This window comes from Balaenoptera musculus, chromosome 1, assembly GCF_009873245.2.
Source record: "Balaenoptera musculus isolate JJ_BM4_2016_0621 chromosome 1, mBalMus1.pri.v3, whole genome shotgun sequence".
NCBI lineage: Eukaryota > Metazoa > Chordata > Mammalia > Artiodactyla > Balaenopteridae > Balaenoptera > Balaenoptera musculus.
In genome coordinates this window covers 111,606,869-111,634,046 of record NC_045785.1, presented here as the reverse complement: position 1 = coordinate 111,634,046, position 27,178 = coordinate 111,606,869, and the positions used below count along the sequence as shown (strand labels likewise).

General features: G+C 53.4%; 4 protein-coding genes across 12 annotated transcripts; 3 read left to right on the top strand and 1 right to left on the bottom strand.

Moving 5' to 3' along the window:
* Window positions 1–1,361: 1,361 nt before the first annotated feature.
* Window positions 1,362–5,964, bottom strand: S100A1 (S100 calcium binding protein A1). Of its 3 annotated transcripts, none has more exons than XM_036874843.1 (4): window positions 5,840–5,964; window positions 4,768–4,826; window positions 2,627–2,790; window positions 1,362–1,669 (listed from the first exon to the last, which is right to left on the bottom strand). In XM_036874843.1, exons 3-4 carry the CDS (start codon window positions 2,765–2,767, stop codon window positions 1,526–1,528), a joined length of 285 nt encoding a protein of 94 aa, XP_036730738.1. In that variant the 5' UTR covers window positions 2,768–2,790; window positions 4,768–4,826; window positions 5,840–5,964; the 3' UTR covers window positions 1,362–1,525. The 3 variants fall into 3 exon arrangements, with proteins under 3 accessions (XP_036730738.1, XP_036730728.1, XP_036730719.1); XM_036874833.1 differs by having other exon boundaries at window positions 2,627–2,779; window positions 5,840–5,961; XM_036874824.1 differs by lacking the exon at window positions 5,840–5,964 and having other exon boundaries at window positions 2,627–2,779; window positions 4,768–4,875.
* On the top strand, window positions 5,704–14,432 carry S100A13 (S100 calcium binding protein A13). 2 transcript variants are annotated; one of them, XM_036874802.1, is made up of 3 exons: window positions 5,704–5,821; window positions 6,828–7,021; window positions 14,188–14,432. In XM_036874802.1, the coding sequence occupies exons 2-3, from the start codon at window positions 6,869–6,871 to the stop codon at window positions 14,329–14,331; spliced, it is 297 nt and encodes a 98-aa protein (XP_036730697.1). In that variant the 5' UTR covers window positions 5,704–5,821; window positions 6,828–6,868; the 3' UTR covers window positions 14,332–14,432. The 2 variants fall into 2 exon arrangements, with proteins under 2 accessions (XP_036730697.1, XP_036730706.1); XM_036874811.1 differs by lacking the exon at window positions 5,704–5,821 and adding an exon at window positions 6,370–6,666.
* Window positions 14,433–16,944: 2,512 nt separating this feature from the next.
* On the top strand, window positions 16,945–19,173 carry S100A14 (S100 calcium binding protein A14). The gene is made up of 4 exons (XM_036834367.1): window positions 16,945–17,032; window positions 17,442–17,549; window positions 17,990–18,136; window positions 18,360–19,173. The coding sequence occupies exons 2-4, from the start codon at window positions 17,520–17,522 to the stop codon at window positions 18,495–18,497; spliced, it is 315 nt and encodes a 104-aa protein (XP_036690262.1). The 5' UTR covers window positions 16,945–17,032; window positions 17,442–17,519; the 3' UTR covers window positions 18,498–19,173.
* A 1,055-nt stretch (window positions 19,174–20,228) lies between these two features.
* On the top strand, window positions 20,229–26,264 carry S100A16 (S100 calcium binding protein A16). 6 transcript variants are annotated; one of them, XM_036873247.1, is made up of 3 exons: window positions 20,229–20,385; window positions 25,021–25,202; window positions 25,517–26,264. In XM_036873247.1, the coding sequence occupies exons 2-3, from the start codon at window positions 25,050–25,052 to the stop codon at window positions 25,673–25,675; spliced, it is 312 nt and encodes a 103-aa protein (XP_036729142.1). In that variant the 5' UTR covers window positions 20,229–20,385; window positions 25,021–25,049; the 3' UTR covers window positions 25,676–26,264. The 6 variants fall into 6 exon arrangements, with proteins under 6 accessions (XP_036729142.1, XP_036729180.1, XP_036729151.1 ...); XM_036873285.1 differs by having other exon boundaries at window positions 20,246–20,385; window positions 25,025–25,202; XM_036873256.1 differs by lacking the exon at window positions 20,229–20,385 and adding an exon at window positions 20,726–20,815.
* Window positions 26,265–27,178: the final 914 nt, after the last annotated feature.

Below are 27,178 nucleotides of genomic sequence, written 5' to 3'. Positions count from 1 at the left end.
TGCGGGTTAGTAATTTGGGTCGCTGGGGCTGATTCGGTCCCCCTGAAAAAGGTGTTCGTATTTCCTGGCGCATCCCTCCACCCCTCAAGCTAAGGCAGACGGACTACAATTCTTTATGCGGATGTTCCTCCGTCTCTCTCTCTCTTTTTTTTTTTTTAAATTAATTAATTTTATTATTTATTTTTGGCTGCGTTGGGTCTTTGTTGCTGCACGTGGGCTTTCTCTAGCTGTGTCGAACTGAGGCTACTCTTCCTTGCGGTGCACGGGCTTCTCACTGCAGTGGCTTCTCTTGTTGCAGAGCACGGGCTCTAGGCATGTGGGCTTCAGTAGTTGTGGCACGCAGGCTCAGTAGTTGTGGCACGCAGGCTCAGTAGTTGTGGCACACAGGCTTAGTTGCTCCGCAGCATGTGGGTTCTTCCTGGACCAGGGATGGAACCCGCGTCCCCTGCATTGGCAGGCGGATTCTTAACTACTGCACCACCAGGGAAGTCCCTCCTTGGTCTCTCTTGTGGACCACTGGGCCCAGGTAATTGGCACTGGCTCTCTCCTCATCATTTGCCTTGGCCCCGGTCAGAGGGTTGCAGATTGCTACAAACGCCCCAGCCAAGGCCTGGGGGCCAGTGCTGGGTGCACACCTCTACTAGATCCTGCACCACTCACCACCACCCGTCCATATTTTCCTCTTCACTTCCCTCCCCAACTTGGCCTGAACATTGTTAAATAGTTATTTGGGGGGGACCTTTGCGTCCCTGCTCCCCCTTCCGTGTCCTCTCTCGCCATCTGCCATCCATGTGGATTTTGATGTAGACCTATGCGGGATTTTCATTATGGCTGGACACACCATAAAAGGCTCGCATGTTTGAAGAATGAGTGTATGAACACGTCTTCAACACCCCCCACCCCAATCACGCGCATCAGATCCTTTCATTTTCCTTCCTAGCATGTATGTGTGTATGTTTTGGCATCCTTACTGGACTTTACCTATGTGATGTTGAGGGTCGTGTTTGTTTTGCTCACTGCTGTGTCCCCAGTTCCCATAGGTTGTCTAGCACACGGTAGGTCTTCAGTACATATTCTTTGAAGGTTGAAGGGAAATTCTTCTGGCTTTATATATGAGAAGCTGATGTCTCCTCCACTTCCAGCTGGGACATTGAACCCCAACCTTCCTGGGCCTTGAGCATTCCTTAAGTAGGAAGATGTAATGGCCCCTTGACCTCTCTCAAAATAAGATCCCTACTTCAGTAAAGATGTTAAAAAAAAAAAAAAATAAGATCCCTCCCCAAATAAGGCAAGTTGGGAGTGAGCAGCCTTCACTTCCCCACCCACTTCCATACCCCAAAGGAGACAGACAGCAGCTGGCGGCTGGTGAGAGAGGAGCCTTTAATGAAAGATGAGTTGCAGGCCTGGCCCACTACTCTTGCGCCCTTGTTGGTGGGGAGGGAAAAGTGGGGTGAGGGGGAAGCAGGGTGAAGGGGCAGGTATGGTAGGGTGGAGGCGAAGGGCGCTGCCCACTGGGGCCGTCTGCTCAACTGTTCTCCCAGAAGAAGTTGTTACAGGCCACTGTGAGGGCAGCTACCAGCACCACATACTCCTGGAAGTCCACCTCTCCATCTCCATTCTCATCTAACTCCTTCATCACCTTGTCCACAGCATCTGCATCCTTTTGGGCCTGTGGAGGGAGGAGACGGAGAGGTAGGTGTACAGGGAAATGAACAGCACTGAGTCGGGGGCATGGGGGCTGGTTGATTGGGGAGAAGGAGGCAGAGATGAGCAAGAGGGAGAACTACTTCTAATTATGGGACTCTTGCTGCCCTCCTCAAAACTAACAAAATACTTGTGGCTTCCTGTTGCCTACAGAATCAGCTCCTTAAAAAGGCAGAATAATAAAAACAATTACCATATGTCGAGTGCCTACAATGTGAGAAGCACTACACTAGGAGCTTTACAAGCACTGTCTCATTTAATTCTAGCACAAATAGTATGAAGTAGCTTTCATTAGTTCCATTCTAGAGAAGAAACAAATTGACAGTCGGTGGTTAAGGAACATGCCCAAAGTCACACAGCTATTAAGTGGCAGCGCCAGAATTTGAACCCAGGTCTCATAAGATCTCAAGGCTGGTACACTTTCTACTGGCTTCTCTTCTGCATCCTTCAGTCCAGTCAAAACTACCGAGCACGCTCCATCTTCTTTCTCACATGCTCTTGTTCAGATACTGTACCTCCTCCTAAAATGTCTTCATTTACCCTAATAATCTTCCAGGGGCCTGAGTGCCACCTCTTTGGAGAAGCCGTCCACTTCAGTCAGGTTAATATTCTCCCATAATCCTTTCTGGCACCTCTGTTAAGGCCCCGGGTGCTTCCTGGTGTTCAAGGTTTACTTTCAAGTGTCAGTCCTTCCCTGCTAGACTGTGTGTTTTGTTATTGATGCATCTACACAGGGCCTAGCCCTTAACAGGTGATCAGTAAATCAGGGCATTTTGACTTGAACCCAGAGGAGTAGGGGAGTCTGGGAGAGGAAGGAGATGGTTGGGCTGAGCTGGGGTGGGGTGGGGTGATGGCAGGGAGGTGCCCACTCTGTTCCCCCACCCCTCGCCCACTCCACCCTGTACCCCCACCCTGTGCTCACGTCCAGGAAGCCGGAGAGCTCCGTCTGCAGCAGCTCTTTCAGCTCCTTCTTGCTCAGCTTGTACTTGTCCCCCTCCTTGCCCGAGTGGGCGTGGAACACATTGATGAGAGTCTCCATTGCCGTCTCCAGCTCAGAGCCCATCTCGCAGCTCACCTACCCACGTCCCACCATGGAAGTGAGCTGGGGACCATGCCTGGGGTAGCTGGGGTTGGGGTAGGGGCCCACAGCTCAAAGAGCCATGAGATCGGAGCCCCACCACAACTGTTCAGACCTAAGTCTAGCCTCATTCTCTGTGCCCTTCAATCCACACCCCAGCCAGAGGGAGTCAGGGCTTTGGGCATGGAGGTAGAACAGCTGGAGCTGGGCTGGCTCTAGAGGCCTGCAGTGGACTTTGCAGTGCTCCTGGCTGCCTGGATACTGAGGAGGGTGGGGCAGGCAGGTAGGGGTGGTCACAGGACCCGGCCTGGCTTCCTCTGGCTTTATTTTTACCCTGGACTTGCCTGCCCAGCACAGCCAAGATCTGCTGTTGGGGATGGTGGGCTGGGCTCCCCTCTATAGCCTTGACTCTGCTGCCCACCCCGAGCAAGGAGTCAATCCGGTGCCCTTGGTCGGCCTGGTGGATAGGGTGGCAGTCCGAGTGGGTGGCCCAAGGTTCATGGGGACGGGGCGTCTCACTGCCTCTGAGTTTCTTGTCAGCAGACTGGGGGCCTCTCTTGGTCCTTCTACACTGTTCTCTCCTGAACATGTCACTTTGGCTTCCCTCTGTTACCTCTAGTTTGGTTCGTCTTGCTTCTCTGCAGATTCAGCCCTTCTACTGTGTGGTGGTGGAAAGGGAAAGAGGAATGTCTGAGCCTTTTCCTTGGAGCCAGGGCTCCCGGGGGGGGGGGAGAGGACTCTTGTGGGATCTTGTCCCTGCCACTCCCACCCCCAGGCCCAACTTGCGTGATGTGGGGACAGTGGTAGCAGGGAGAATGGGGCTGGTATGTGTTAGGGGAGATAAAGGCTGAGTGCATGAGGTCCTCTGAATCCAAGGGGCTGGGAGAGAGGAGGGGAAAAATGGAGGGGTCTGTTGAGGAGAGGGGACTGCCAAGCCAGGGGGTCTCTTTCCCTTGGCCTTGGGACGTCGGCCCCTCCACAGCCTCAGGGGGCAGCTCAGGTGTCTCAGATCAGGTGTCCCCATCCTTCCCCAGACCTGAGGGGCTGGACAATGGGCCCTGATCGGATGACATCCTAGCTCTTCAATGGGGCCCTTGTGAATGTCACCTGAACTCCGGACGTGAGAAGCGGTTGTCACAGAGACACGGGAGAGATGGAACCCAAGCTGGGGCTGATGGAGGGGATAAGCTGGGGGGCGGCTTGGGGGGGGCGGAGGGACGGGTGCTGGTGGCTCAGTTATCAGCGCCATCCAGGAGAGGCACATAGAGGTTGCCTGGAGACCTCAAGCAGCCTGTGATTTTGCGTAGGGCCCATTCTGAGAGGACCTTGGCAGGGAGGGGGCAGACAGAAAAACAAAGGGAAAGAATGAGAGGAAAGAGGAGTGGAGAAACTGGGCCAAGAAAGAGGAGGAGGAGAAAGGGGAAGTCACATGAAGGGAGAGTGGGAGTGGGTATAGTACCCTGTACCCTCGTGCCCCCTTCCTGGTGTCACATGATTCATGCTCTGCCACCCCCGCCCCCCAACTTCCCTGGGACCTGAGCTCTTGGCAAGGCTGGGTGGGGTGGCAGAGAGACCAAGGCTGGCGGGGGGTGGGTGGGCAGAAGGAGCTGGTCCATCTGCTTTCTTATTCTTACACCGCTGGAAGCAAGGCGAGAGCTGGGTCTCCTCCCCAGCACCTGGGAGATGGAGGGGGGCTTGCAGGGGCACATGAGAGCTCTGCGGCAGGAGGGCCTGGTCTCCTGGAAACTCAGTGGCTGCGTTCCCCACTGGCTTCCTTATTCACTGAGCTCCCGGATCTCCCTCCGTCCTTCACTTGCCTCCCCTCGCCACCTTCCAACCACTGTCTCCCCCAAATCCCGAGCTCCTCCCAGACCCTCAGGGCACCACAGTGCCATCCTCCCCAGACTTCTGGAGCCCTGCTGAAGTCCCCTTTCCGCAAGGCTGGCCAGGGCAGGGACCCAGGGCAGATGGGGCAGGATACTCACTGTCAGCCTGGGAGCAGGTTCTGGACAGACAGACGAGGCTGCAAATGTGGCTACCGGAGCTGTGTGGGGAGACCTGTCTTCAGTCGTCCTTCCCCCCGCCGACACCCCCCACTGGCTCCACCCCTTCACAGACAGACACCCAGTGGGGCAAGGGGCCAGGAGTGGACAGAGGCGCCCTCTGTCTCCCGGGCTGGAACAGGCTGTCCTGTGTCCTCTTCTCCAGCCTCCCCTGCCTCCCCCCACGCTGGGTCCCAAAAGGCAGGGCCCAGGAGGAAGGGAGGTGGGAAAGGTCCTGGGAAGAAGGAACACTCAGAGGCCTTCTCGGCTCCCCCTGCCTCCCACAGTACTGGGTATGCTGCTAGGCCAGGAAGAGGTACACGCACCTGGCTGAGGGGCTCAGCGAGGGAACTTCTCAGTGAATAATCTAGTCTTGGGAGTCTCCCCGAGGGGTTTCAGCCTGAGACCCCACCGCGGGATTTCAATCCAGGGTCTCCTCTGTGGGGGGCTTGGCCTGGGTCCCCCTCTGTTTGTGGGGTCTCAGTCTGGATCCTCTGTAGGGGTCTAGAGCTGCAGGGTCCTGGGTGGGATCCCATTCTGAGGGGCCCTCTTGTGGTGTGTCTTAGATGGGACCTCTCAGTGCCGAGCTCCCTCAGTTGATTCTTTGAATTTACAGTGGCCTCCCCACCCCGCAACATAACATACTCCAGATCAGAGGGGGCGGGTGTAGTGGGGCAGCAGGCTCCCCGTGTTGGGAGGGATGGGACCCCAGGATGCCTGCTGAATGGGATCTGGCCAGGCAGCTCCAGGCGGGCCCTCCCCCTCACCAAGTGGAGGCTGCGTTGGCGGGGTGGGGGGGGGGACCAGCGTTCCAGGCCTGATTGCCTGGGGTGGGGAGGGCCGGGCGGGAGGCGTGACTGGGCGCTCCGCTCTCTTCAGAATGCACGACGGAAACTTGACACCTCCGGGCTTGGGAGGGGCTCTTTCCTCCCTCCAGGGACGCTTATAAACCTCAGCCCTAGGGCTCCTGCTCGCTGCATCCCATCTCCTTGCCCCGGTGAGTCGCAACCCTTACCTCTGGAGGGTGCCTGGGGAGCCTTTTTCCGCCCTGGGCTCCCAGGTCCCTACCCTGGAGCCGGCTCAGACTGGGATTCAGGAAATGGCTTTGGGAAATCCAGCAGCAGTCCTTGCAGAGGGCAGGGGGTGGGTGGGAAAAGGGAGGATGATTGGGCATGCCCCCTTGCCCCAGCCGTACCTCCCCCCCCCGCCCCCGGCGCCCCTCCACTCCGGGCACTGTGAGTGCCAGTACCAAGCCCCTCCTGGGCGCGGGCAGTCAGCGGAGCCCCATCCAGGACCCTGTCGCTGGGAGACGGGGGCGGGGAGGGCTATGGGGTCCTGGGCTCCGCGGTGTGCCCAGCTGCCCCCGAGGGGAGGGGCGAGCGGGACGACAGAGAGGCGGGGTCTGCCCAGACCGAGCCAACCCTGACCACAGCTGGGCATTTGCCAGACCCCGGCCTCTCTGCTGGGAAGAGCGGCCAGTGTGTGTGTGTGTGTGTGTGTGTGTGTGTGTGTGTGGGCGGGTGCAATGCAGGCGGGTGGAGACCCAGGTCCTTGCACAAACAAGCTTTGGAGACAAACAACCCCATGACCCTTTGAGGCCGGTTAAGCTCCAAGAAAGGACCCTTGGGACTGAACCCCACAGAGGGGCCACCAGACTGAGAGGACTCCAAAGAAGGACCCCCCAGACTGAAAGCCTGCTCCCAGACAGAGGGGTCTCCAGACTGAGGGACCACCACACAGGGGTCCCTGAGACACGGCCACTTCAAAAGGACCCCCAGACTGTGAGACCTAGAGAGGAAGGGGTTTCTGGAAGTGAACATTTCTTCCCCCACCTACACTGAGGTACCATTGCCTGGTCCCCTGCCCCAATCTCCATCCCTGCATCCCTGTCCCTTCCCTACTTCCCCTTGAGGCCTCCTCCAGGCAGAGGCTTGAGGTGGCAGCGCCAAGGCAGGGGCGCTCTGGCCTGTCCTGACTCTCTCTTTCTCTTCCCCCTCCTGCAGGTCAGCCCCGTGAGGACATCAGCTCCAGCCCCAGGGTCCTAATGGCAGCCGAACCACTGACTGAGCTGGAGGCGGCCGTTGAGACTGTGGTCACCACCTTCTTCACCTTTGCGGGGCAGGAGGGCCGGAAGGGCAGCCTCAGCATCAATGAGTTTAAGGAACTGGTCACTCAGCAGTTGCCTCACCTGCTCAAGGTAGGTGGGGGTCTCTGGGTGTGAGGTTTTGGGAGCCAGTGGCTGTGGGACACTGTGTATACGAGGAGCTATTACTGAGCATGATAAGGTGACCACAGGTGTACTGTGGAGGGGGGTGTGGTGACTGCACGTGTAAATGGTTCTGGGTGTTCTTGCCTGGTGTGTTTGTGTGTATAGTTAGGTAATATTATGTCTGTGTGAGTGCGAGTGTTGTACTGGGCTTTGTGCTCCCATCAGATCATGCTGTCGTGTTCTCGTGGTGTCTCTCTGTGCCTCTCTGGTCTCATTTCCCCAACGCAGGACTGGACCCAGAGCTGGCTTCCAGGAGATTCATAGACCATCAGAGCTAGAAGGAGGCCAAGAGAAAACACGGTCCAAATTCCTCACTTCACGTATACAGAAACCGAGGCCCAGCTATGGGAAAGGGTTTGTCAAAAATAAAAACACAGCCAAATTAATGGAGTCATAGAATCTCAGTATAGGAGGTCCCTGTAAGTGGTCTGTGATTATTCCCCACCCCCTCTGGGAATCCCCTCAATAATGCAACTGACAGGATCGTTCTTTCTCTCTTATTCACAGGGTGGAGTAGGGATTTACATTTCATCCGCTCTGGGTTGGCACATCATCCCAGGCTGTAAACAGTTTCTTTTACATCCTTTCTGAAAATTCAAAGGCACATAAAAGTGTGTGAACATGGATTAGAAAAAAAAAACACAAACTAGTCTCTGAAATTCATAGTCTATCATTTGCAATATCTCCTACATCCTTAGACTTTTCCCTTCCTCTTCTCACAGGAAACTTCAGGCTCTGCCCTGAAAGTACAGCATTCCCTGTAGCCTTGTCAAATAATGACTGGTTTTTCTTCCAAATCCAGCTCCCTCTGGGCCTTGACATGCAGATAGTGACCTGTTTGCTTTTCATTGCAACTTCCAGATCTTAGTTTCTTCTTCTTCTTCTTTTTTTTTTGGCTGCACCCGCGCAGCTTGTGAGATTTTAGTTCCCCGACCAGGGGTTAAAACCCGGGCCCTCAGCAGTGAGAGCACACAGTCCTAACCACTGGACGGCCAGGGAATTCCCTCTTCTCCTTCCTAAGACACCCAGCTCCTTGGAAGCTCATATGTACCACGTGCCACCCTTCTAATTGCACACCTTATAGCTCTTCAGCTTCTGGCTTACTGTTTTTCTTCTCATCACTGCCACTGTCATTATCTTCAGTATCCACACAGACAACTTATTCAACTCCTGGGCCTTTCAGTTTCTTTTTTTTTGGCCGCGCTGCACGGCATGTGGGATCTTAGTTCCCAGACAAGGGATCGAACCCACGCCCACTGCATTGGGAGCCCGGCATCGTAACCACTGGACCACCATGGAAGTCCCTGGGCCTTTCAATTTCTTCAACTCCTTATTTTCAAAGGTTCTGTCTTCCTGCATCTCAGCATCCCTGCCCCTCCGCTCTGCTGCCCTGTCCATTCTTTAGATCTTGTCATTACCAATGCACCATCTCCAAAATCTCAATTTCAAGCCTCTCTTTCTCTGTCTACCACCTCCTGTCATTCCAGTTCTATTCCTCTATCTAGTTCCTCCACTCCACGACTTCCTGACTCCGCTGGGAACTTCAGTCTCTTGACTCTATCACTTTTTCATCTTCCATCACCATCCCTCGAGCCCTCATTTCCCTTCTTACTCAGCTGGGTTCTAAGGCTCACCACTGTAATCACTCGCTCAACTCCCTTGATTCTCTTTCTCTCTGTCCTAGTTATTTGGCAAAATCCCAACCCAGGTTAAATCCAACATTTCAGCTTCATTAGCTTGTTGGTGAAACCCACCGTTCTGTGTCTGCGCTTGTACAGCTGAATCTGGCTAGAGAAAAATGCACTGCCATGTTGTTGACTTGTCTCACTTTAAATCTATAACCACAGCCCCCAGTAGGACCCTTAGCAATGCCTGGCAATTCTTTGACATTTCCCTAGTTAATTCATTTACCAGCTCTTTCAGATGATTATTTCACAACTTTTCCTTTCTCCTTAAACTCCATTACCTCTTTTCATAGTCTCCCTCTCACTGAGAAGTTTTCTCACTGAGAAAAATAAAAGCCATCAGGAAACTTCTATATGCTTCCTCCCCCAAAACTACCAACCGATCAGCACATTTCCTGCCTTCCTTCCTGTTAATATGAATGATCTGTCTCTGCTGCTAAGGCCAGCCGCTCCACTGGTGCACTAAATCCCATCCCTTCTCACCTACTTAAAGACGTTACTCTTTCAATTCTTCCTCCTTTTTTTAATTTTTATTTTTTAATCTTTTTTAAAAAAATTAATTAATTAATTAATTTTTGGCTGTGTTGGGTCTTTGTTTCTGTGCGAGGGCTTTCTCTAGTTGCGGGAAGTGGGGGCCACTCTTCATCGCGGTGCGTGGGCCTCTCACTATCGCGGCCTCTCTTTTTGCGGAGCACAGGCTCCAGACGCACAGGCTCAGTAGTTGTGGCGCACGGGCTTAGTTGCTCCACGGCATGTGGGATCTTCCCAGACCAGGGCTCGAACCCGTGTCCCCTGCATTGGCAGGCAGATTCTCAACCACTGCGCTACCAGGGAAGCCCCTCCTTTAAAAAAAAAAATTAATTAATTAATTAAATTTATTTTGGCTGCATTGGGTCCTCGTTGCTGCGCACGGGCTTTCTCTAGTTGTGCAGAGCAGGGGCTACTCCTCGTTGCGGTGTGCAGGCATCTCATTGCGGTGACTTCTCTTGTTGTGGAGCACGGGCTCTAGGCACGTGGGCTTCGGTAGCTGTGGCATGCAGACTCAGTAGTTGTGGCTCGCGGCTCTAGAGTGCAGGCTCAGTAGTTGTGGCGCACGGGCTTAGTTGCTCCACGGCATGTGGGATCTTCCCAGCCCAGGGCTCAAACCCGTGTCCCCTGCATTGTCAGGCGGATTCTTAACCACTGAGCCACCAGGAAAGCCCACAATTCTTCCTCTAATCTCTTGCATCATCAAAATTTCCCTCTCTACTGGATTATTCTGATCAGTTTACAAATATGCTGTACTGTCTCCCGTCTTAAAATAAAAGAAAACCTCCCTTGACCCTATAATTCCCTCCAGCTGTGCCTTACATCTCTGTTCCCCTTTGTAGTAAAACTCCTCAAAAGCAGTGAGAGTTACTTATACTCTCCACTTTATACTGTCTCTACTTTTCCTCTCCTGGTTCAGAATGCTCATCCCCCAGGTATCTGCTAGGCTTATTCCTCGTTTGACAGATTTCTGCTCAGATGGCAAATCCTCAGCATGACCTTCCTTCACCACTGAGTACAGAGATCACCTCCTTGTGCTCTGTTCCTTTACCCTGGGCTATTTTCTTTCAGAACACTTCCTTCACAACTTAGCCTCCACTATACAATTTTACGTTACCAAGAAGTAACATATAATTTCCTTCCTTTCCATGTAGGAAACATTCTTATTCCATGAAGGAAAGGAATCTGCTCACTGTTTTATCTCCAGCACTTAGTGTCTGACTCCTAGTTAGGTGCTCAATAAAATACTGAGGGAATAAGTGAGATAGTAAAAAAGTTTAAAAGAAGTAAATGGGCTTCCCTGGTGGCACAGTGGTTGAGAATCTGCCTGCCAATGCAGGGGACACGGGTTCGAGCCCTGGTCTGGGAAGATCCCGCATGCCGCGGAGCAACTAGGCCCGTGCGCCACAACTACTGAGCCTGTGCGTCTGGAGCCTGTGCTCCGCAACAAGAGAGGCCGCGATAGTGAGAGGCCCACGCATCGCGATGAAGAGTGGCCCCCGCTTGCCGCAACTAGAGAAAGCCCTCGCACAGAAACGAAGGCCTAACACAGCCATAAATAAATAATAAATAAATTAAAAAAAAAAAAAAAAGAAGTAAAAATTGTTGAGTGAGTGAATGAATAAATGCATCTTACTTATGGTTCTACAAATAGCTTTTAAAAAATGTAACAATGCATGTAGGCTGTTTTCCCAGTTTAAAAAATGGTGTACTGTATTCTAATATGTAGCTTAACACAAATTTGTGTAGCCCGTCCTCTATTGATGAACATTTCTCTTGTGTTCACTTTTCCCTTTTGCAAATGTTGTTTATATCGATATATCTTTACATACTCAAGGGAAAATATTTATAGAGTTAATGTCTGGCAGTATAAATATTAGGTCAAAAGGTTTGTACTTAATCTTTATGGATATTATTAATTTGCCTCTCAACAAGTTTGTACTTGTTTTCGTGGCCACCAGCAGTGCATGCGACTGCCTGTTTCCCACATCCTTGCCCAAAATGGGTCTTACTGAGCTTTTTTTTAATTTTATTTTTATAAATTTATTTATTTATTTTATTTATTTTATTTTTGGCTGCATTGGGTCTTCTTGCTGGGTGCAGGCTTTCTCTAGTTGTGGCGAGCAGGGGCTACTCTTCATTGCGGTGCGCGGGCTTCTCATTGTGGCGGCTTCTCTTGTTGGAGCACGGGCTCTAGGCACGCAGGCTTCAGTAGTTGTGGCACGTGGGGTCGGTAGTTGTGGCTCGTGGGCTGTAGAGCGCAGGCTCAGTAGTTGTGGCGCACGTGGCATGTGGGATCTTCCCTGACCAGGGCTCGAACCCACGCCCCCTGCATTGGCAGGCGGATTCTTAACCACTGCACCACCAGGGAAGCCCTTACTGAGCTTTTAAATTTTGCCAATCTAATATGTGGAAATGGCGTCTTGTTCTGATTTACACTTCTTTAATTCTGAGTGAAATAGAACTTCAAAAAATATTTTTGATAGGCATATATATTGCCTTTTCTGTGAACTGCTTCTTTCTTTTATCAAAGAGTTTTTCTTTCCATATTGATTTATTATAGCTCTTTATAAATAAAGAAAATAGCCTTTGTCTATTATGTGCATTGCAAACATTTCCCCCTAATTTGCCCTTTGTCCTTCGAGTTTGTTTTTGGTCGTTTTTGCCATACAGAATATAAAAAATTTTTATGTAGTCAAATCTGTCAAACTTTTCCTGAATGGCTTCTGTGTTTTATGCCATGTTTAGAAAGGTCTTCCCCAGTTTAACTTATTAAAAAACTCCCAGACTTTATTTTATTATTAAAATTTTCTTACTGATGTTAAGTACCCCACTTATTATTTTTTCAATTCACATGTATATTTTGGGGCTCTTTATTCCGTTTCATTGATCTGTTTATTACTTATTTAGAAACATTCTCATTTAATTACTGTGGTTTTAAAATATGCTTTAATAGCCTGTAGGGTTGGTTCTCCCTCATTATTGTTTTTTTTTCAGAATTTTACCAGTAGATCCCACATGTTGATTTTCCAAGAAGAATTTTAGTAACATTTAATCATATTAAAAAGAATCCTGTAAATATTTTAATTGGGATTATATAAAAATGTTATTTTAGGGAAAATTGACATCTTTACACTATTGAATCCTTCTCTGTAAAAAAAGTATGTTTTTCTATTTATTCTTGTTTTCTTTCATATCCTTCAGTTCAGTTTTCTTCACAAAAGCTTAATAGAGTCCTACATTTTTTCCTGAGTGCTTTATTTTATTTTTTACTATTTTAAGTGGGATCTTTCATATTATATTTTAGAACTGGTATTAGTTTTTGTGTATTAATATTGTTACCTGATACTTTATCATTTCTAATAGTTTTTTGGGGGAAGAAATACAGATTAGTGGGTAAGAGCATAAGCTCAGAGTCCGACAGTCTAGGTTCAAATGCAGGGTCTAGCTTGTCATCCCTGGTTAGTTGTTTAATCTTTCTGAGCCTTCATTTCTCATCTGTGAAATGGACTCATGATAATACTGTCCTTGTTGGATTGTTCTTGCATTTATTCAGTCAGTATTTATTGAGTGCCTACTACGTTCTATTCTGACACTGTCCTAGGCTTTGGGTTATAGTGGTGAACAAGCCTCTGCTATGTGCCAGACATTCTCCCAGGCACTGGCATTATGGTGGTGAACAAGACGGACAAGGTCCCTGTGCTCAGGAGCCTTTCATTCTAGCAGATTATGAAGATTAAATGATGTAAAGCATGTAGGGTGTTCAGCATATGCCCAGAACAGTCAGCACTATTAAGTGCTTACACTTGTTGAAATGTTAACCTTTATCACTCTTTTGTTTTTTTCTAGGTATACAATTACATAATTGCTAATATAAGAGGTGAATTTGCGTCTTCTTTCCCAACAATTTTACCTTTTATTTCTTTCTCTTGACTAATTGTATGTTTTCCCCCTCCGTGTGTTACACTGGGCATCTTTGCCTTCCACTGGCAATACTTATAGTATTTTATAAATAAGCATGATTGTAGCTTTAAAAAAAGTCTTGTTTAGCTCTTCTATAAATTAGCTTTGTGCCATCTATAGATTTGGCAAGCCTTCTCTGCCTTCATCCAAATGTTGATTCAAATGTTTAGCATGAGCTCTGCCTGAGGCACCCTTGTCTGGTTTGACATGGATCCATTGTTCAACAGTCAACTTTCTGGTTGTGGTTACTTATCTGGCAACAAATCCTTTGATCATGATGGTCCAACTTAGAATATCCTTAGATTTCACAGTTCTGCTGGGAGAGACTTTGCCAAGGGCCCCCTAGGAAACCACATACCTTGTGTCCTTGCCATTCCTCTGATCTACCAGGCTAGTGACCCAACTGGAAGAATGAGAAGGCATTAGGATTATGCAAATGGGCAGCCAAGTGCTGTGAACTTCTCCAGCTTTCTGTAATGGAGGAGTGTGGCCTGAGAAGGCTCTGTGGGTGGTCAGAGTGAGTCAATGCCTACAAGGGCTCCCCGAGTGTCTTTGGGCTTATCCCAGGGCTGGCACAGCGGCGTGCTGGAGCCCACCCATACCTGCAGTTGAAGGCCCATTGTGTGCATCTCTTCCTCTCTCTGCGTTCAGTGACATCATGTTTATGGTTCCTAATCCGCCATGGTGGGTATATTTAGACCACAGCAAACACTATAAACAGGCTCCCCACTTCCCTCCTCTGCTTCCCCTTGGAGTTGGGCACCCGGGCAGTCCTGTGTTGGGGCTGCAGCTTCGTCCTGAAGGTTTGGGGCAGATCCTAGTGCTCTCTGAGGAAAGGGAGTGGCGATTGGCAATTCTTCCCTCCCTGTGTCAAAATCCTCGTTTCTAACCCCACTCTTCCCTGTGGTGTCTCCTCAGGATGTGGGCTCCTTAGATGAGAAGATGAAGAGCTTGGATGTGAATCAGGACTCAGAGCTCAAGTTCAATGAGTACTGGAGACTGATTGGGGAGCTGGCCAAGGAGATCAGGAAGGAGAAGGCCCTGGAGATCCGAAAGAAGTAAAGCCGGCTGGCCGGGATGGGGTGGGCATGGCAGGGCTGGGCAGTACCCCACTCCCCACAAATAAAACTTTCTCCTTGAAACACAGATGTTTCTTACTCACACCCACCCTGATGATTTCTTTTCTTGGGACTAGGGGGTGGGAAAGCTCTGTCCCCACCTGAGGTTGGGTCCAAAAATTATGAGCTCCTTGAGGACCAGGAATGTTATTCATCTTCAGATACTCTGCAGCATCAGATCTTGTACAGGATAGGTGCTCAATAAATACATGGTTGATGAATCTTGGTTCCCACTTTCTTTTTTTTTTTTTAAATAAATTTATTTATTTATTTGTTTGTTTTTACTTTTGGCTGCGTTGGGTCTTCGTTGCTGCACGGGCTTTCTCTAGTTGCGGTGAGCGGGGGCTACTCTTTGTTGCAGTGCGTGGGCTTCTCATTGCGGTGGCTTCTCTTGTTGCGGAGCACGGGCTCTAGGCACGCAGGCTTCAGTAATTGTGGCACGTGGGCTCAGTAGTTGTGGCTTGCGGGCTCTTGAGCATAGGCTCAGTAGTTGTGGCTTGCGGGCTCTTGAGCATAGGCTCAGTAGTTGTGGCGCACGGGCTTAGTTGCTCCGCGGCATGTGGGATCTTCCCGGAGCAGGGCTCGAACCCGTGTCCCTTGCATTGGCAGGCAGATTCTTAACCAGTGCGCCACCAGGGAAGCCCGGTTCCCACTTTCTTATTCCTGGGGTTTGTGTCATTGGATGGTAATGACAGCAGTGAACATGTGTTGAAGGCTTGCTCTGTGCCAGGAACAGGGCTGAACATTTTCTTGTATTATTTTAGTTAATGCTCACAGCCCGTTGAGGTAGGTACTATTTTTAAGTCTTGTATTAAAGATAAGGAAACAGATTTTAGAGAGGTTAAGTCACAAAGACAAGAATAGGTAGAACTGGGTTGAAATTCCAGAGCCTCTGTAATGAACCGGGATCCTCTCTGGACGGGTGCTTGGGAACCCTGGACCCTCCTCTCCTCCCTCCTACCATAGCAGGGGTGAAGCAGAGGGATGAACACAGGGTTCTGGTTCGAGGACTGGGGTGAGGGTGGCGGTCGCGCTGCAGGAAGCAGAACTTTAGGGCACCCAAGCGCTGCTCTCCCCATCCTTCTTGGTTGGAGGGGTATGTGGTTTGAACTGTCTGCCACCAGAGGGAGCAGGGGTGGGGCAGCCCAGCAGGCACTGCCTTCCAAGGACTGTCACTGCCTTCCTGTCAGGTGTCCATCATTTGAGGCAGCTATGAGTCCAGAGGAACATTTAGGCTGAGACAAGCTCCCCATCACACACCATGAAAAGGTCCTAGACTGAGACCTTCCATCTAAGTGCCCCTGGACTGAGAGACCTCAGAGGGACCGCCAGGCTGGGACTCTGAGGGTCCATTTGAGACATTCCAGAGGGGCTCACTCACAGTGAGAGACTCTAAGAGGGACCCCCAGACTGAGACATTAGAGACCTCAGGCTGAGACAGTCTTGGAGAAACCCTGAAATCGAGATAGCCTCAGAAGGGTCCCCAGATTGAGACCCCTCAGAAGAACTCTCAGAATAAGCTACTTTGGAAGGGCCCCCTCATTGAGACACTTACAGACACCCCAGTGGAGGCCAAAAGTACATAGGAGCCCTAGAAGGAGACCCGCAGAGGGGCACTGGGAGGTATGCTTTGATCTCAGAGTTTAGGAAAGGAGTCCAGGAACTCTGGCTCTCAGTACTGCCCCATCCTTTCCTGACCCACAAAGACTCCCCTGCCTTCTCCCTTCCTCCTCCTCATCAGGTGGAGAAGGCCGCTGGGGTTGGGCTGAGTTCCCCCCAGACCTACAGTCCAGGATCCCTGGGATGTTATCCCGGGTGCTGGATTGGGGGGGCGGTGGGGAGGGCGGTTTGCTGTGGAGTCTCTGGGTTAGGGAAGGCATGGGATTCTGAGGGAGGGAGAAGCAGGTAGCCCAACCAGTTTGGAGAGGTTGTTGGCTGACAGATAACCCATCTGGGCCTCCCACACATGCATGCTGGCTTCGGGGAGCTGAAAGGACATCAGGACAACACTCAGTCTGCCCCCTTCACCGGGCTGCCCTTCTCTGGCTCCTTCCTCCTGACCCAAATTTCTGCCATTAGGACTCGGCAAGGCTGGGCAGGCTTGAGTGTCACTATCTAAATCGGCCTTGCGGGGAGGAATGTGTGTGTGTGACACATTAAAGTACTTCAACCCACGTGTCCCTCATTCCTTCAAGGCCACAAAACCCGCCTTGACCAGCCTCTGCTTCTCCTTCTTTCCTGGTGACTGACTCAGAGCCCCCTCAGAACCCTTTCCTGTCCTACATTTCCTCCAGGCCTTTCCTCCCAGGCTCCATGCCACAGTGTTTCCAAGTCCTCCCTCTCTCCCCCCACCAGCCTCCCCTCCCTATCTTCCCTGGACTCTGCCTGCTGGTCTGGGGCCAGGGGCATCCCAGACCCAGCTCTCCATGGTTCCCTCCTCGTGGCCGGGGTGCGGGCGGGCTCTCGGAGCTGCGGCCAATGGAGGTGGGGCCCCCGCGGGGCTGGCTCACAGCCCAGGCGGCTGCAGGAGCAGGGCTGGCTTCAGGAGGAGGCCCAGCCCCCTGCCTCCCCTCCCTTCCCCCAGGTATAAGAGCTGAGCTCAGGTGCACTGGCTCTTCCAGTCCTGTCTCAGCGGCTGCCAGCAGGTAAGGAGTCCCAGGGCTTTTCACCCAAAATGGGCTGTTCCCGGTCCAGAGGGCATGCTTAACCTATCCTACCCTAGTCTGCCAGGGGAGGGTCTGGGGGACCAGGCCCTGGAGGCTGGTGTGTATGTGTGTGTGTGTGTGTGTGTGTGTGTGTGTGTGGAACAGGGGTGGGGAGTTGGAAGGGGTGGGAGGAAGGAGGCTAAGGTGAGGCTCAAGGGATTCCCTCTAAATAGGTTGGCCTGGGGGCTGTGACCTTAGCTTTGGGAGCCTGGGCAGGGATGGGGCTTGTGTGGAGTTGGCTCTGACCCCCTGGGTGAAGCACAGAATATCTGGGGTGAGCCAAAGGGGATAGTTGAGAAAGAAATGCTGAGTTCTCTCCTTAGCTCAGCCTCCCCCCTCCTCTGAGCAGATCATGAGACATCAGATCCTCTGGGGCCGGCTGTAGGACGACAAAACTCTCAACAAAGGACCAAGTGCATTGAGCACCATGGGACAGTGTGGGTCAGCCAACGTGGAGGTGGGCCCATTCGTTCCTGGCCTTTCTGTTCCCACTCTCCTCTCCTTCACCCTGAGGGTCTATGTCCCTCACTGACTTCTGCCCCCTCACCTTGGCCTTGCTCTGCACTCCAGACCCTGCCTGTGAGACCTGAACCCTCTCTGGTGCCCACACAGGGTGATGCAGATGGGCCCTCCCTGGAAGAGGATGCCTGGGTCTCATGCTGGGACCTGCCCTGCCTGGAGGCTGGGGGGAGGTGGGGAGGAAGCTTTGCCCAACACATGGCTCAGGGCAGAGGACAGTGGGGGCAAAGGGGCTGGATGCTGGACTTTGGAGTGGGCGAGGGCCCACGTGCCTGCCAGCTGTCTTCTGCCCTGTTGGCTCTGCCCGGCTCCTGGGGAAGCAGGGTGTCATAGGATGGGTGGGGCCTCTGCAACATGGGTGATGTCTGTTGCCCTCAGGAAGCCCAGGAACTCAGTGACGTGGAGAGGGCGATCGAGACCCTGATCAAGAACTTCCACCAGTATTCGGTGGAGGGCGGGAAGGAGACGCTGACCCCCTCCGAGCTTCGGCACCTGGTCACCCAGCAGCTACCCCACCTCATGCCGGTACTGAGGGAGTGGACCCCGCCCCAGGCAGTGCCCTGACTTCCCAAGCAAGTACTCCAAGACCCCACCCACACTGCCAAGGCCCCTGGTACTGGCAAACCCCAGCCCTTCCCCTTGTCAGTGCCAGGTAGGCTCAGGACCTGCTTTCTGCCCCTGGGCAGGGTGGAGTGGGAAGATTGGAAGGTGCTGCCTGGCTGAGCTGTGGTGTCTTCCCTCCTTTCAGAACAACTGTGGGCTGGAAGAGAAAATTGCCAACTTGGGCAGCTGTAACAACTCTAAACTGGAGTTCCGGACTTTCTGGGAGCTGATTGGAGAAGCAGCCAAGAGTGTGAAGCTGGAGAGCCCTGTCCCGGGGAGTTGAAAACCTTCCCCTGGAATTCTGCGGTGGGGGGATATTGGGGAAAGCGGGCCTCCAGAGCCTGGGGGGCCTGGAAATAAAACTCCTCTCTCCACCACCCCCGCACTATTCCCCAGCCCCCCCCCCCCCAACCCCGTCTCACCTCTGCAAGGTTCAGGTTCATAATGGCCCTTCCTGGGGCCTCTGTGTACTTCATTCCTGGGAGCTCCATGGAGCTAATGGGTCCAGGGGTCCCCACCTGGGGGAGGCTCAGGGGGTGGTTGGGGCCAGGGATGTATTGGAGGGCTGCTGGAGGGTTGAGGATGCTGTAAGGGCCAAGTCATTTAGTAGTGGGGAAGGGCAGAGAGGAACTGAGCTATGGGAACTGATTTGAAGGGGGTGGAAGTAGGAATGGATATTCGGTACTAAAAAGGGTCTCTACGAACCTACCCCTCCTAATCTCTTCCCCAACCCAAACTGTCTGTCCAGTGCTGTCCCTCCCTGCCCCCAGCTCTGCCCCAGCCTCCTCTCAGGACTCTGTCTCCCTGGCTTAGGGCAGGGGAAGAGAGAGAGCAGGGTGGGGGAGAGGCTGAGGAGGGTGACTTTTGGGAGTAAGAGGACCAGCTGGGTGCTTGGGCATTTATAGAATGATGGTTGTTTTGTATCATTTGATTAATAAAGAAGATGGAAAAAAATGAAAGACGTTGTCTTGACTGAACCCCACCCCCACCCCAAGGGTCCGTGGGTGAGGAGGAGTTGGGGTGAATGGCAGGGTCATTAGGTGGCACGGTACCTGTGGGGCTGCAGTGGTCGGCAGTGGAGGTGAATAGGGGCCTCATGTTCCCCCGTGGATTTGGGTTGAGGATGGCACAAGGCCTAAAATGTGGGAGACCTGGTTCTCTCTGAGAGACAGGCTGTACTTTGCCAGGGACCCGGCCCTCTGACAGGACAGGAGGGCGTGTGTGCACATGTGGGGAGAAGAATATGAACCCAGGTGTGCCTGGCTGACTGGTAGCAGGGGAAATGTGAGGCCGAGAAACAGGCTGACCAAACTGGGTTTGAATCCCAGCTCTGCCACGTACTATCTTTGGAACTTGGGGCATATTCTCAGAGTATCAGTTTCCTCATCTGTAAAATGGGGATCGGACACATGATGTAAAGTACTTAGCAGAGAGCCTGACACAGAGTGAGAGCCAGTGAGCGGAAGTCACTGGAGTGGGGGGATGGGTCACTTCTGGCATCAGCTGTTGCATCTGGGACATCAAACTGGCCAATTTCCTTGGGTATCTTGGAGAAGGGGTAGAGGGGTGTTTCCAGAGGAATCCTCTGCTGCACACAAGAGGTTCTAGGGATGGGTGCACTGGAGGTGGAAGACAAGGAGCCTCGCTCTCGGCCCTTTTGACTGTAGCCCATGGAAATCCGGCATTACTCCTGAAATCCCAACAGCAAGGAAATTTAAGTGGCCAGCCACGCTGGCCTGGAATACTAACTGAATTTGTCTGTTAGGGGGTCCCTGAAACGGGGCTCCCAGTGACCCAGGTGAGAAGGGCAGGTGACAGTCTTTCCCTTCCTTTCTCAAAGTTGTAAATTCTGTTCAGGCCCTGCGGGGTTAGGAGGGTGGGGTTGGGGGAGCGCCAGCTTGCACCACTCCCTCTGGGGTGGGGGGCGGAAGGGTGTTTAAAAAAGGTGTGTATCCCTTTAACATGGGCCCAACCCCAGGGCCAAGTAAGTCAAGAGGGAGCTCAGACCCTACCTCCCCACTGAGCCAGCTCCTCCAGGCAGGGCCGGGAGGGAGTGGGACAGATTCTGGGAGTGCAGCGGGGAGGAGTCCTGGCTGGCTGAGGGCGTAGCTACTTGGCAGTGCCAGAGCCCAGGTTCCAGAGCCCCGCAGGAGAGGAGGTGGACCAAGAAGGTAGGTGAGCACCCCAGGCCCGTCCTGGGAGGCCTGGGGCTGCCGGAGGGGCCCTGCAGGCTTGGGAGGCCCGGACAAAGGGCAGTGAAGGGGGCCTGGGGAGGGGGGCCTGCAGAGACTGAGCAGGAAGGTTTTGTCAATTGTTAACTTTCCCAAAAGGCCAGTTTGGGAATGGAGCGTTCTGGTGGGCTTGGGGGTTGGAGAGGTCTTCAGAGGAGTGGATGGGGTGGCAAGACACCCTCCCCAGCCCAGCAGCTGACCGGGTTCCTCTCCCAGGGCTGGGCCACCGGGCAGAGTGTTCAGAAGCTTTGCCCTCAGCTGCTCCGATTTTCCCCAACAGAAAAACGGCAGATGTGTTTGGTGGAGGCTGGGGAGTAGCCAGGCCCTGGACACAGGCCTCGCTGGGCGCTGGGGGCTGTGACCGGGAGAGGTAATGGGGTCCAGGAGAAGCCAGGGAGGGCCCAGAGAGCCTGAGAGCAGCCCGAGGAGGGGAGGCAGGGGCCTGGGTTGCTTCTCTCCACCTCTCAACTCAGGCAGGTGCCGGACGCCGGCCCCAAGTGCTCTGGGAGCTGTTCCTTGGGAGGGGCGATGGGGCCCGGGAGGAACCTGGGTGAGGCCCCCTGGAGCCTGAACTCCAGGAGAGGGGCCCGGAAACTGGGCAGCTTCTCCTCTACCTCAAGACCCAGGCAGGTTCTGGCTTGACTTGCTTTGCTTAGTGGAGCCCCCTGCCCTGTAGAGCATTTCCCCTGCCTGGCCCTGCTCCCTGTCCGGGTTGGAGGGGGTGAGGGCTGGTGTGCTTGGAGACCCATGACGGAGTCCTGGAGTGCTGGTGAGCACGAGCTCAGACTTTCCCCATCGACTAGAAAAGAGCTCTCTGGGTGTTGGTGAGGCCAGGGGCAGCAGTCTGTGTGTGTGTGTGTGTGTGTGTGTGTGTGTGTCTGTGTCCGTGTCCACACCAAACTCCTCCAACTTCACTTGTCTGGAAAAAAATTTCTGAGGAACAGTCTTCTTCCTCCAGCTATGTATTCCGAAAGCAGAAGAGTTTGGAAGGTAGGTGGGTCACCCAAGCAGAGGGGATCAGAAATAGCAGAATTCCTTGCTCATTGTGATTGTGTACATTTGTGTGGATTCGATGCAGTGAGTCCTGTGAGGGTGGGGCTGGGGGGTAGGCAGGGACACTTGTGAGAGATACTAGCCTCTGGAACTGGGAAAAGAGCAGGAGAAGAGGGAACACAGAACGGAGCTGGAGAAGCTGGAGAGGTTAATTTGAAACAACCTTGCAAATTGAGTAAAGCATTACCAGCCCAGTGTAGATTGTGCCTTCCCTGTGTATTGCAGGCAGCTGGGGCAAATGAGTGAATTAAGTAGGAAATGAATGAGAGAGTAAGCAAGTGAATGGTGGATAAATGAGTGAACAAATTCAAGGTAGATGAAAGGAATGCAGAGAATGCCAAATTGAGGCTTGAGAGTGGCCTAGGCTCTAGAGGAGAGGTGACTAGGAGGGATAGGAGTCCAGGGACATATCCCAACACTTGGGAACAATTTAAGACTCAAGAAGTGTGTGTGGAGGTGGGAAGAGGAGGTGAGTTTTAGAGGGTGTGGTGGATGTTCAGGGCTCCACACGGAAAGGGACTGGGGAGTTGAAGAGATGGAGGGTGAAGAGGAGGCACTTGGAGGGGTGGGGCCCAGCACCTGGGGGTGGGAGGGTGGGGCTGGAGTGGCTGAGACCCAGGAGCATGGTGTCAGGGCAATTTGGGCTTTTGGAGAAGTCAGCAAGCTGGGCTGAGGTGGGCGGGGTGGGGGCCTCTTGGTTGCTCAGTGATGAATCAGCCAAGGTGAAGACAATGAGAACATTGCAGGAGGGATGGGGGCCCCAGGTGAGAGGGTCCTTTGGAGGACGAGTCCCTCCATTCTCATTTTTTTGGAAGGCTCCAGTGTACTGTCCACCCCCCCCACCCCCCACCCTCAGGCCAGGATCAACCTGTGGCAAAGTCAATGCAGGAGTTACCTCTTGCCCCACCCTTCCCAGGGAGGGGCTGATGGGATGGCCCACCACCTCCCCTCCCCCCAACCAAATGCCTGGGGACCCTCTGGCCTGGTTTGGTGGGAGGACTGGGCAGGCAGGAGGGGCAGGTGACCTTGGCATGGGTGTGGTGGCAGAGCCTGTCTCCTGACCCCCGGGGAAGGGAAGGAGAAAGAAGGTAATGACACCTGGCTCTTCCCCTCGAACACCTTTCCTTCGGAAAAAGCTTCAGAAAAGCATTTGTCCAAATTGTTAACTCCAGCATTGTCCATTTGGCTAGAAGAAGGTGGGGTGGGGACTACTGGGAGGCCTGGGAGCTGAAGCGCAGCTCTCTGGGGCGACTGTGTACCTGACGGCAGGTGCTGAGATGTCTCCTGGGAGCTCACCTGTGTCTTGCCAGGTAGAGGCTGAGGCATGGTATCAAGGAAGGGCAGGACTGGGCTCCAAGATGGCAGGTGGTGGGAGGGGAGTGCTCAGCCATGGGGAGAGGGACAGAGACACACTGCCCCCCAAACCCATTTCTTATCCTTTCCTCTCCCTGACTGTTTCCCACAGGATTCCTCACTTGGGGAACAAGGTCTGGAATGGTGAAAGTGGGGGATTCTCTGAACTTTCTCCCCACTCCCAAGGCTGGTTGGGAGTAGGGCATGACACAATCCTTGCTGACATGGGTGGAGCTTTCGGAATCCCCAGGAATGCTGGTCGTAGGCCTGGGCAACTGCCCACCCAAGGGCAGCAGGGCAGACAGTTCATGGATTGAAACATTTTTGTCCTCACTTGTGAATGTTAGAGCATTTGTATGAAAGTCTTACAAAGGTATAAACATTGAACCACACAATTACACACAATAAATAAAGAGTACTGGAAAAAAAAAAAAAGGTTTCCTACAGTCCTGGTTCCATACTTCATTCTTGCGGCCACAGACCAGAGCGGTCAGGTGGACGAGGCAGGGGAGAGAAGGGTAGGATTCCTGGTCAGAGTTGCCCTAGCCTGACCCCTCTCCCTCTCAACTCTCCTTCCTTCCTGCATCCTGGCTTAGTCCTTCTGGGTCTCACCCTTCCTCCAGAAGAAGTTTAGTAAAAGAAAAATCTTCGAAGGGTGGTCAGGGGCCTTGGATACCTGGTATCAGGGCTGGCAGGAGGTGGAATATTTATAGAGCATCTACCTTGAGCAAAGCATTGGGCCAGGCCACGTGGGCGAGAGGAGACGCAGAGATTAAAAGCAGGGAGGTTGTATATCTAGGATTTTAAAAAGTGGTCCCAAAGTCTCCCAGTCCTAACACAATGGCTGTGTATAAGAAACACTATCCTTGTTTCCAGGAAGGTCTGGTGTCTGGGGAGAGATGATTCAGGAAGAGACTGCAGTCACAGCAGCTAGTGGGCCCAGCCAAGGCTGGCTGAGAGTCTGTGGGAGCCAGGGGAGGAGGACCAGAGGGCAAGGGTCAGGGCAGTCTTCCCTGGAGGTGCGGTTTGGGCAGGCTTCAGCTAGGTGGAGAGGGCAGGGCAATGGGCACAGGAGGAGGGATGGATGGCCAAGAGGGGGATTAGAAAGCAGGTGGCAGGGGCAGGGGCTGCGGTGGGGCTCGGAGAAGCAGACTTCCCTTCCATATCGAAACATGGGATGCCCTGGTGGCGGTGTCCACCTTCCCTTGCCAAGACCCAATGGGCAAGGCAGCTGCAACTCATTCCTGGGCTTGGGGGCGGGAAGGGAGGCTCATTTGCCAGGGTTCACTTGGGGGGGCTCTGGGCATGGGCGGCGACTCACAGAGTAGATCCGCCTGTTCCCCTCATATCCTGTTATTCAGTAGGCTGTATCCGCTTGCAATGTGAGTGCCTTTTGTCCTGGGGCGAGGGGCTGATGTGTGTAGCCTCTGGCTGGCTGTGGAGGCTCCATCTTCAGCTGTCTCCAGCTGGGGCTGAATGTCGGGCTCCTCCTTAGGTAATGGGGTGGGGAGGGGCCCTTGTATCCTGCTGTATATTTCGGGGTGGGTATGAGGGAGGTTAGGCTAGCCGGGGCTGGCTGGGGGCCTGCACAAAGCCTCACTTGATGGATCAGGACATTGTCCTTTATCAGAGAAGGGCAGCCATGGCCTGAGACCCTGGACGCACTGTCCTGGAGCCTGGCGGGAAGGACTGGGGAGAGCCTAGGTCCCTGCCTCCTGCTTTGTTGCCTGGGGCAGGGGTCTCGGCCAACCCTGGGGGTGGGGGACGTGGCCCATCCTAGCAGTTTCTATCTGTGCTTGTCCCCGGGCCAGGGACTCTGGGTGGGCCAGGTATGGAGAAGGCGGAAGGATGGGCACTGGCTCTCATCCTCTTCCCACGGAGCCTCTTGTTCTCTCTGGGGCTCTGACAAGCTCAGTGCCTGGGGCTGGGGAAGTGCCTGGAAAACCTGTTGAGGCGGTTGAGCTGGGGAGCACCTGGAGGAGAGGAGACACATAGTTGTCATTCCAGGCCCACCCTGGGTTCCCCTTTCCCTGCTTACTTCCTCCTGAGGACCAGCCAGCCTGGGGGGGCCAGAGGCCCAGGGGGTGGGGCCAGCGGGAGGACAGGGGCAGAGAGACGAAGGAGCAGGTGTGGCCTGTGGGGTCTCCTCACCTCCCTTCATCCTGGCAGCCAGGCCCTGCGAGGTGTGAGGCGGTGAGATGGCGGACTCCTACACGGAGCTGGAGAAGGCGGTGGTCGTCCTGGTGGAAAACTTCTACAAATACGTGTCCAAGAACAGCCTGGCCAAGAACAAGATCAGCAAGAGCAGCTTCCGGAAGATGCTTCAGAAGGAGCTCAACCATATGCTGACGGTGAGGTCCCCCCACCCAAGGGCCTGGCCTCTCCACGCCCCTACCCAACCCAGCTCCTGAAGCTCTTGTCCTCTCTGGGTTTCCTTCCCCACTGCCGCTTCTGTCCTTTCAGAGTTATCCCCCCAAAACCAGGGGTCTCCACCCCGCCCAGCCCTCTGTCCTCAGGGTGCCCAGGCCTGAGCCAGTGACGGCTCTGTTCCCATCTTTCAAGGGCAGCAGCAGCCCAGGCCAGACCCTGGACTCTGCCTAGGGTCCTTCCTGGGGCCTCTGTGGAGCTGCCACCTCAGTATTACTGACCTTCAATTCCTCGCCAGGACACGGGGAACCGAAGGGCTGCTGACAAGCTCATCCAGAACCTGGACGCCAACCATGACGGGTGCATCAGCTTCGACGAGTACTGGAACTTGATAGGCGGCATCACTGGCCCCATCGCCAACCTTATCCGCCAGCAGGAGCAGCAGAGCAGCAGCTAGAGGACCCTCCCACCGTCCCCTCCCCCGATGCTCTTCCTAGGCTCCCTCCTCAGCCTCCTCTGCCCACCCAGACCCCTGTCCTCTCTTCTCCCTCTAGACCTTCTCCTGACCATTGCTGAACAGGGCAAGGGGGGATGTCAGGGCCCCTTTGTGAGTGTCTCAGTCTGGGGGTGTCTCCCTGAGGGTCTCAGTCCCTGGAGCCAGCAGATCCTGGGGCCCCTCTGTGACAGTGCTGTATGGGGACCCAAGAGTTTCCCCACCTGTTCAGTCCATCTACCCTTCTGACCTCTGATGTTCCTGCCTGATTCCGGGTCTCTCCTGACCTTAGAGGTCAGCTTGCTGCTTCAGGTCTCCCCGCTCCTGGCAACACTAGCAGAGACTCCTCTCTCCCCTTTCCCTCAGCCCCTCTGCTGGGTAGAGGAGACTTCCAGGGATTGCCCTCCAGCTGCCTCTGGGTCTGGGAACAGGGTTGAGCCCCCTCCCTCCTGAGCCACTGAAATGGGCAACAAAGGCTGGATTTGGAGTTTGTGTCCCCCTCACCCAGTCCCTTTGTAATGTTCATTAAAACCTTTCCACTCCTTGGAACTTCCTCATGCCTTGGTGATCTTTGCCATGGGCCCCGATGCAAGGGGGTGGCAAGGGGAAATCTCACCGAGAGGGCAGAGCAAGAAAGAAGTAGAACTCTGGGATCCCAGCTGGTGCTGTCAGCCCTGGGTCAGCAGCTACTTCCCTCCTCCATGAAGGGCCAAAGGCCACACGTGTCATCACCTCTGGTCCCTCATAGACCAAACTCAACTCACATTCAACTTCTGGGCACACAGTGTATCCCATCTTGTCCTCACTGAAATTCCATGAGAGAGGCGCCGCAACCCTCAGTCTTGAGTCATGAATAGCACAGAGATACTGAATTCTCATGTACAGATTATTCTAATACACAGAGAAGTTTATGGGATGAGAAAGTGGGGTGCAAAGGAAGGGGTGTGGAAGGCCAGAGTTGGGACTTGTGCCTGATGTAGGGGACAATGACAGCTTCTATGTTTCTCCCCTGCCATGGAAAGACAGCACATGACCCCAAAAGAAACAGGGCAGGAAATCAAGCCTGTGTGCTCTTGATCAATGGTTTTCAACCCAGGGCAGCTTACCCCTAAGGTTTAAGGTTTTTCTAAAGATGCACAGGCATAGACAGTTTTATTGGAATCCATTACAGATCCTCAACCTTCTAAAAGTGACCTGCCTCAGAATGGGCTTGCAGTCAAGGTAGCACACTGGTCTTCTTTCCCATCTCTCCTTCACAGCAACCCTTCTCCAGTTAAAAATGTAAAGAACAGGGACTTCCCTGGTGGCGCAGTGGTTAAGAATCTGCCTGCCAATGCAGGGGACACGGGCTCGAGCCCTGGTCTGGGAAGATCCCGCATGCCGCGGAGCAACTAAGCCCGTGCGCCACAACTACTGAGCCTGCACTCTAGAGCCTGTGAGCTACAACTACTGAGCCCGCATGCCACA

Excerpts from the sequence above, each read along its gene's own strand:
- S100A14 (XM_036834367.1), top strand. The coding sequence starts at position 17,520 with ATGGGACAGTGTGGGTCAGCCAACGTGGAG. Across the intron at positions 17,550-17,989 it reads GTGGGTCAGCCAACGTGGAG|GAAGCCCAGGAACTCAGTGA; the intron begins GTGGGCCCATTC and ends TGTTGCCCTCAG. Across the intron at positions 18,137-18,359 it reads AGCTACCCCACCTCATGCCG|AACAACTGTGGGCTGGAAGA; the intron begins GTACTGAGGGAG and ends CCCTCCTTTCAG.
- S100A16 (XM_036873247.1), top strand. The coding sequence starts at position 25,050 with ATGGCGGACTCCTACACGGAGCTGGAGAAGGCGGTGGTCGTCCTGGTG. Across the intron at positions 25,203-25,516 it reads AGCTCAACCATATGCTGACG|GACACGGGGAACCGAAGGGC; the intron begins GTGAGGTCCCCC and ends ATTCCTCGCCAG.
- S100A1 (XM_036874843.1), bottom strand. The coding sequence starts at position 2,767 with ATGGGCTCTGAGCTGGAGACGGCAATGGAGACTCTCATCAATGTGTTC. Across the intron at positions 1,670-2,626 it reads AGCTCTCCGGCTTCCTGGAC|GCCCAAAAGGATGCAGATGC; the intron begins GTGAGCACAGGG and ends CTCCCTCCACAG.
- S100A13 (XM_036874802.1), top strand. The coding sequence starts at position 6,869 with ATGGCAGCCGAACCACTGACTGAGCTGGAGGCGGCCGTTGAGACTGTG. Across the intron at positions 7,022-14,187 it reads AGTTGCCTCACCTGCTCAAG|GATGTGGGCTCCTTAGATGA; the intron begins GTAGGTGGGGGT and ends GTGTCTCCTCAG.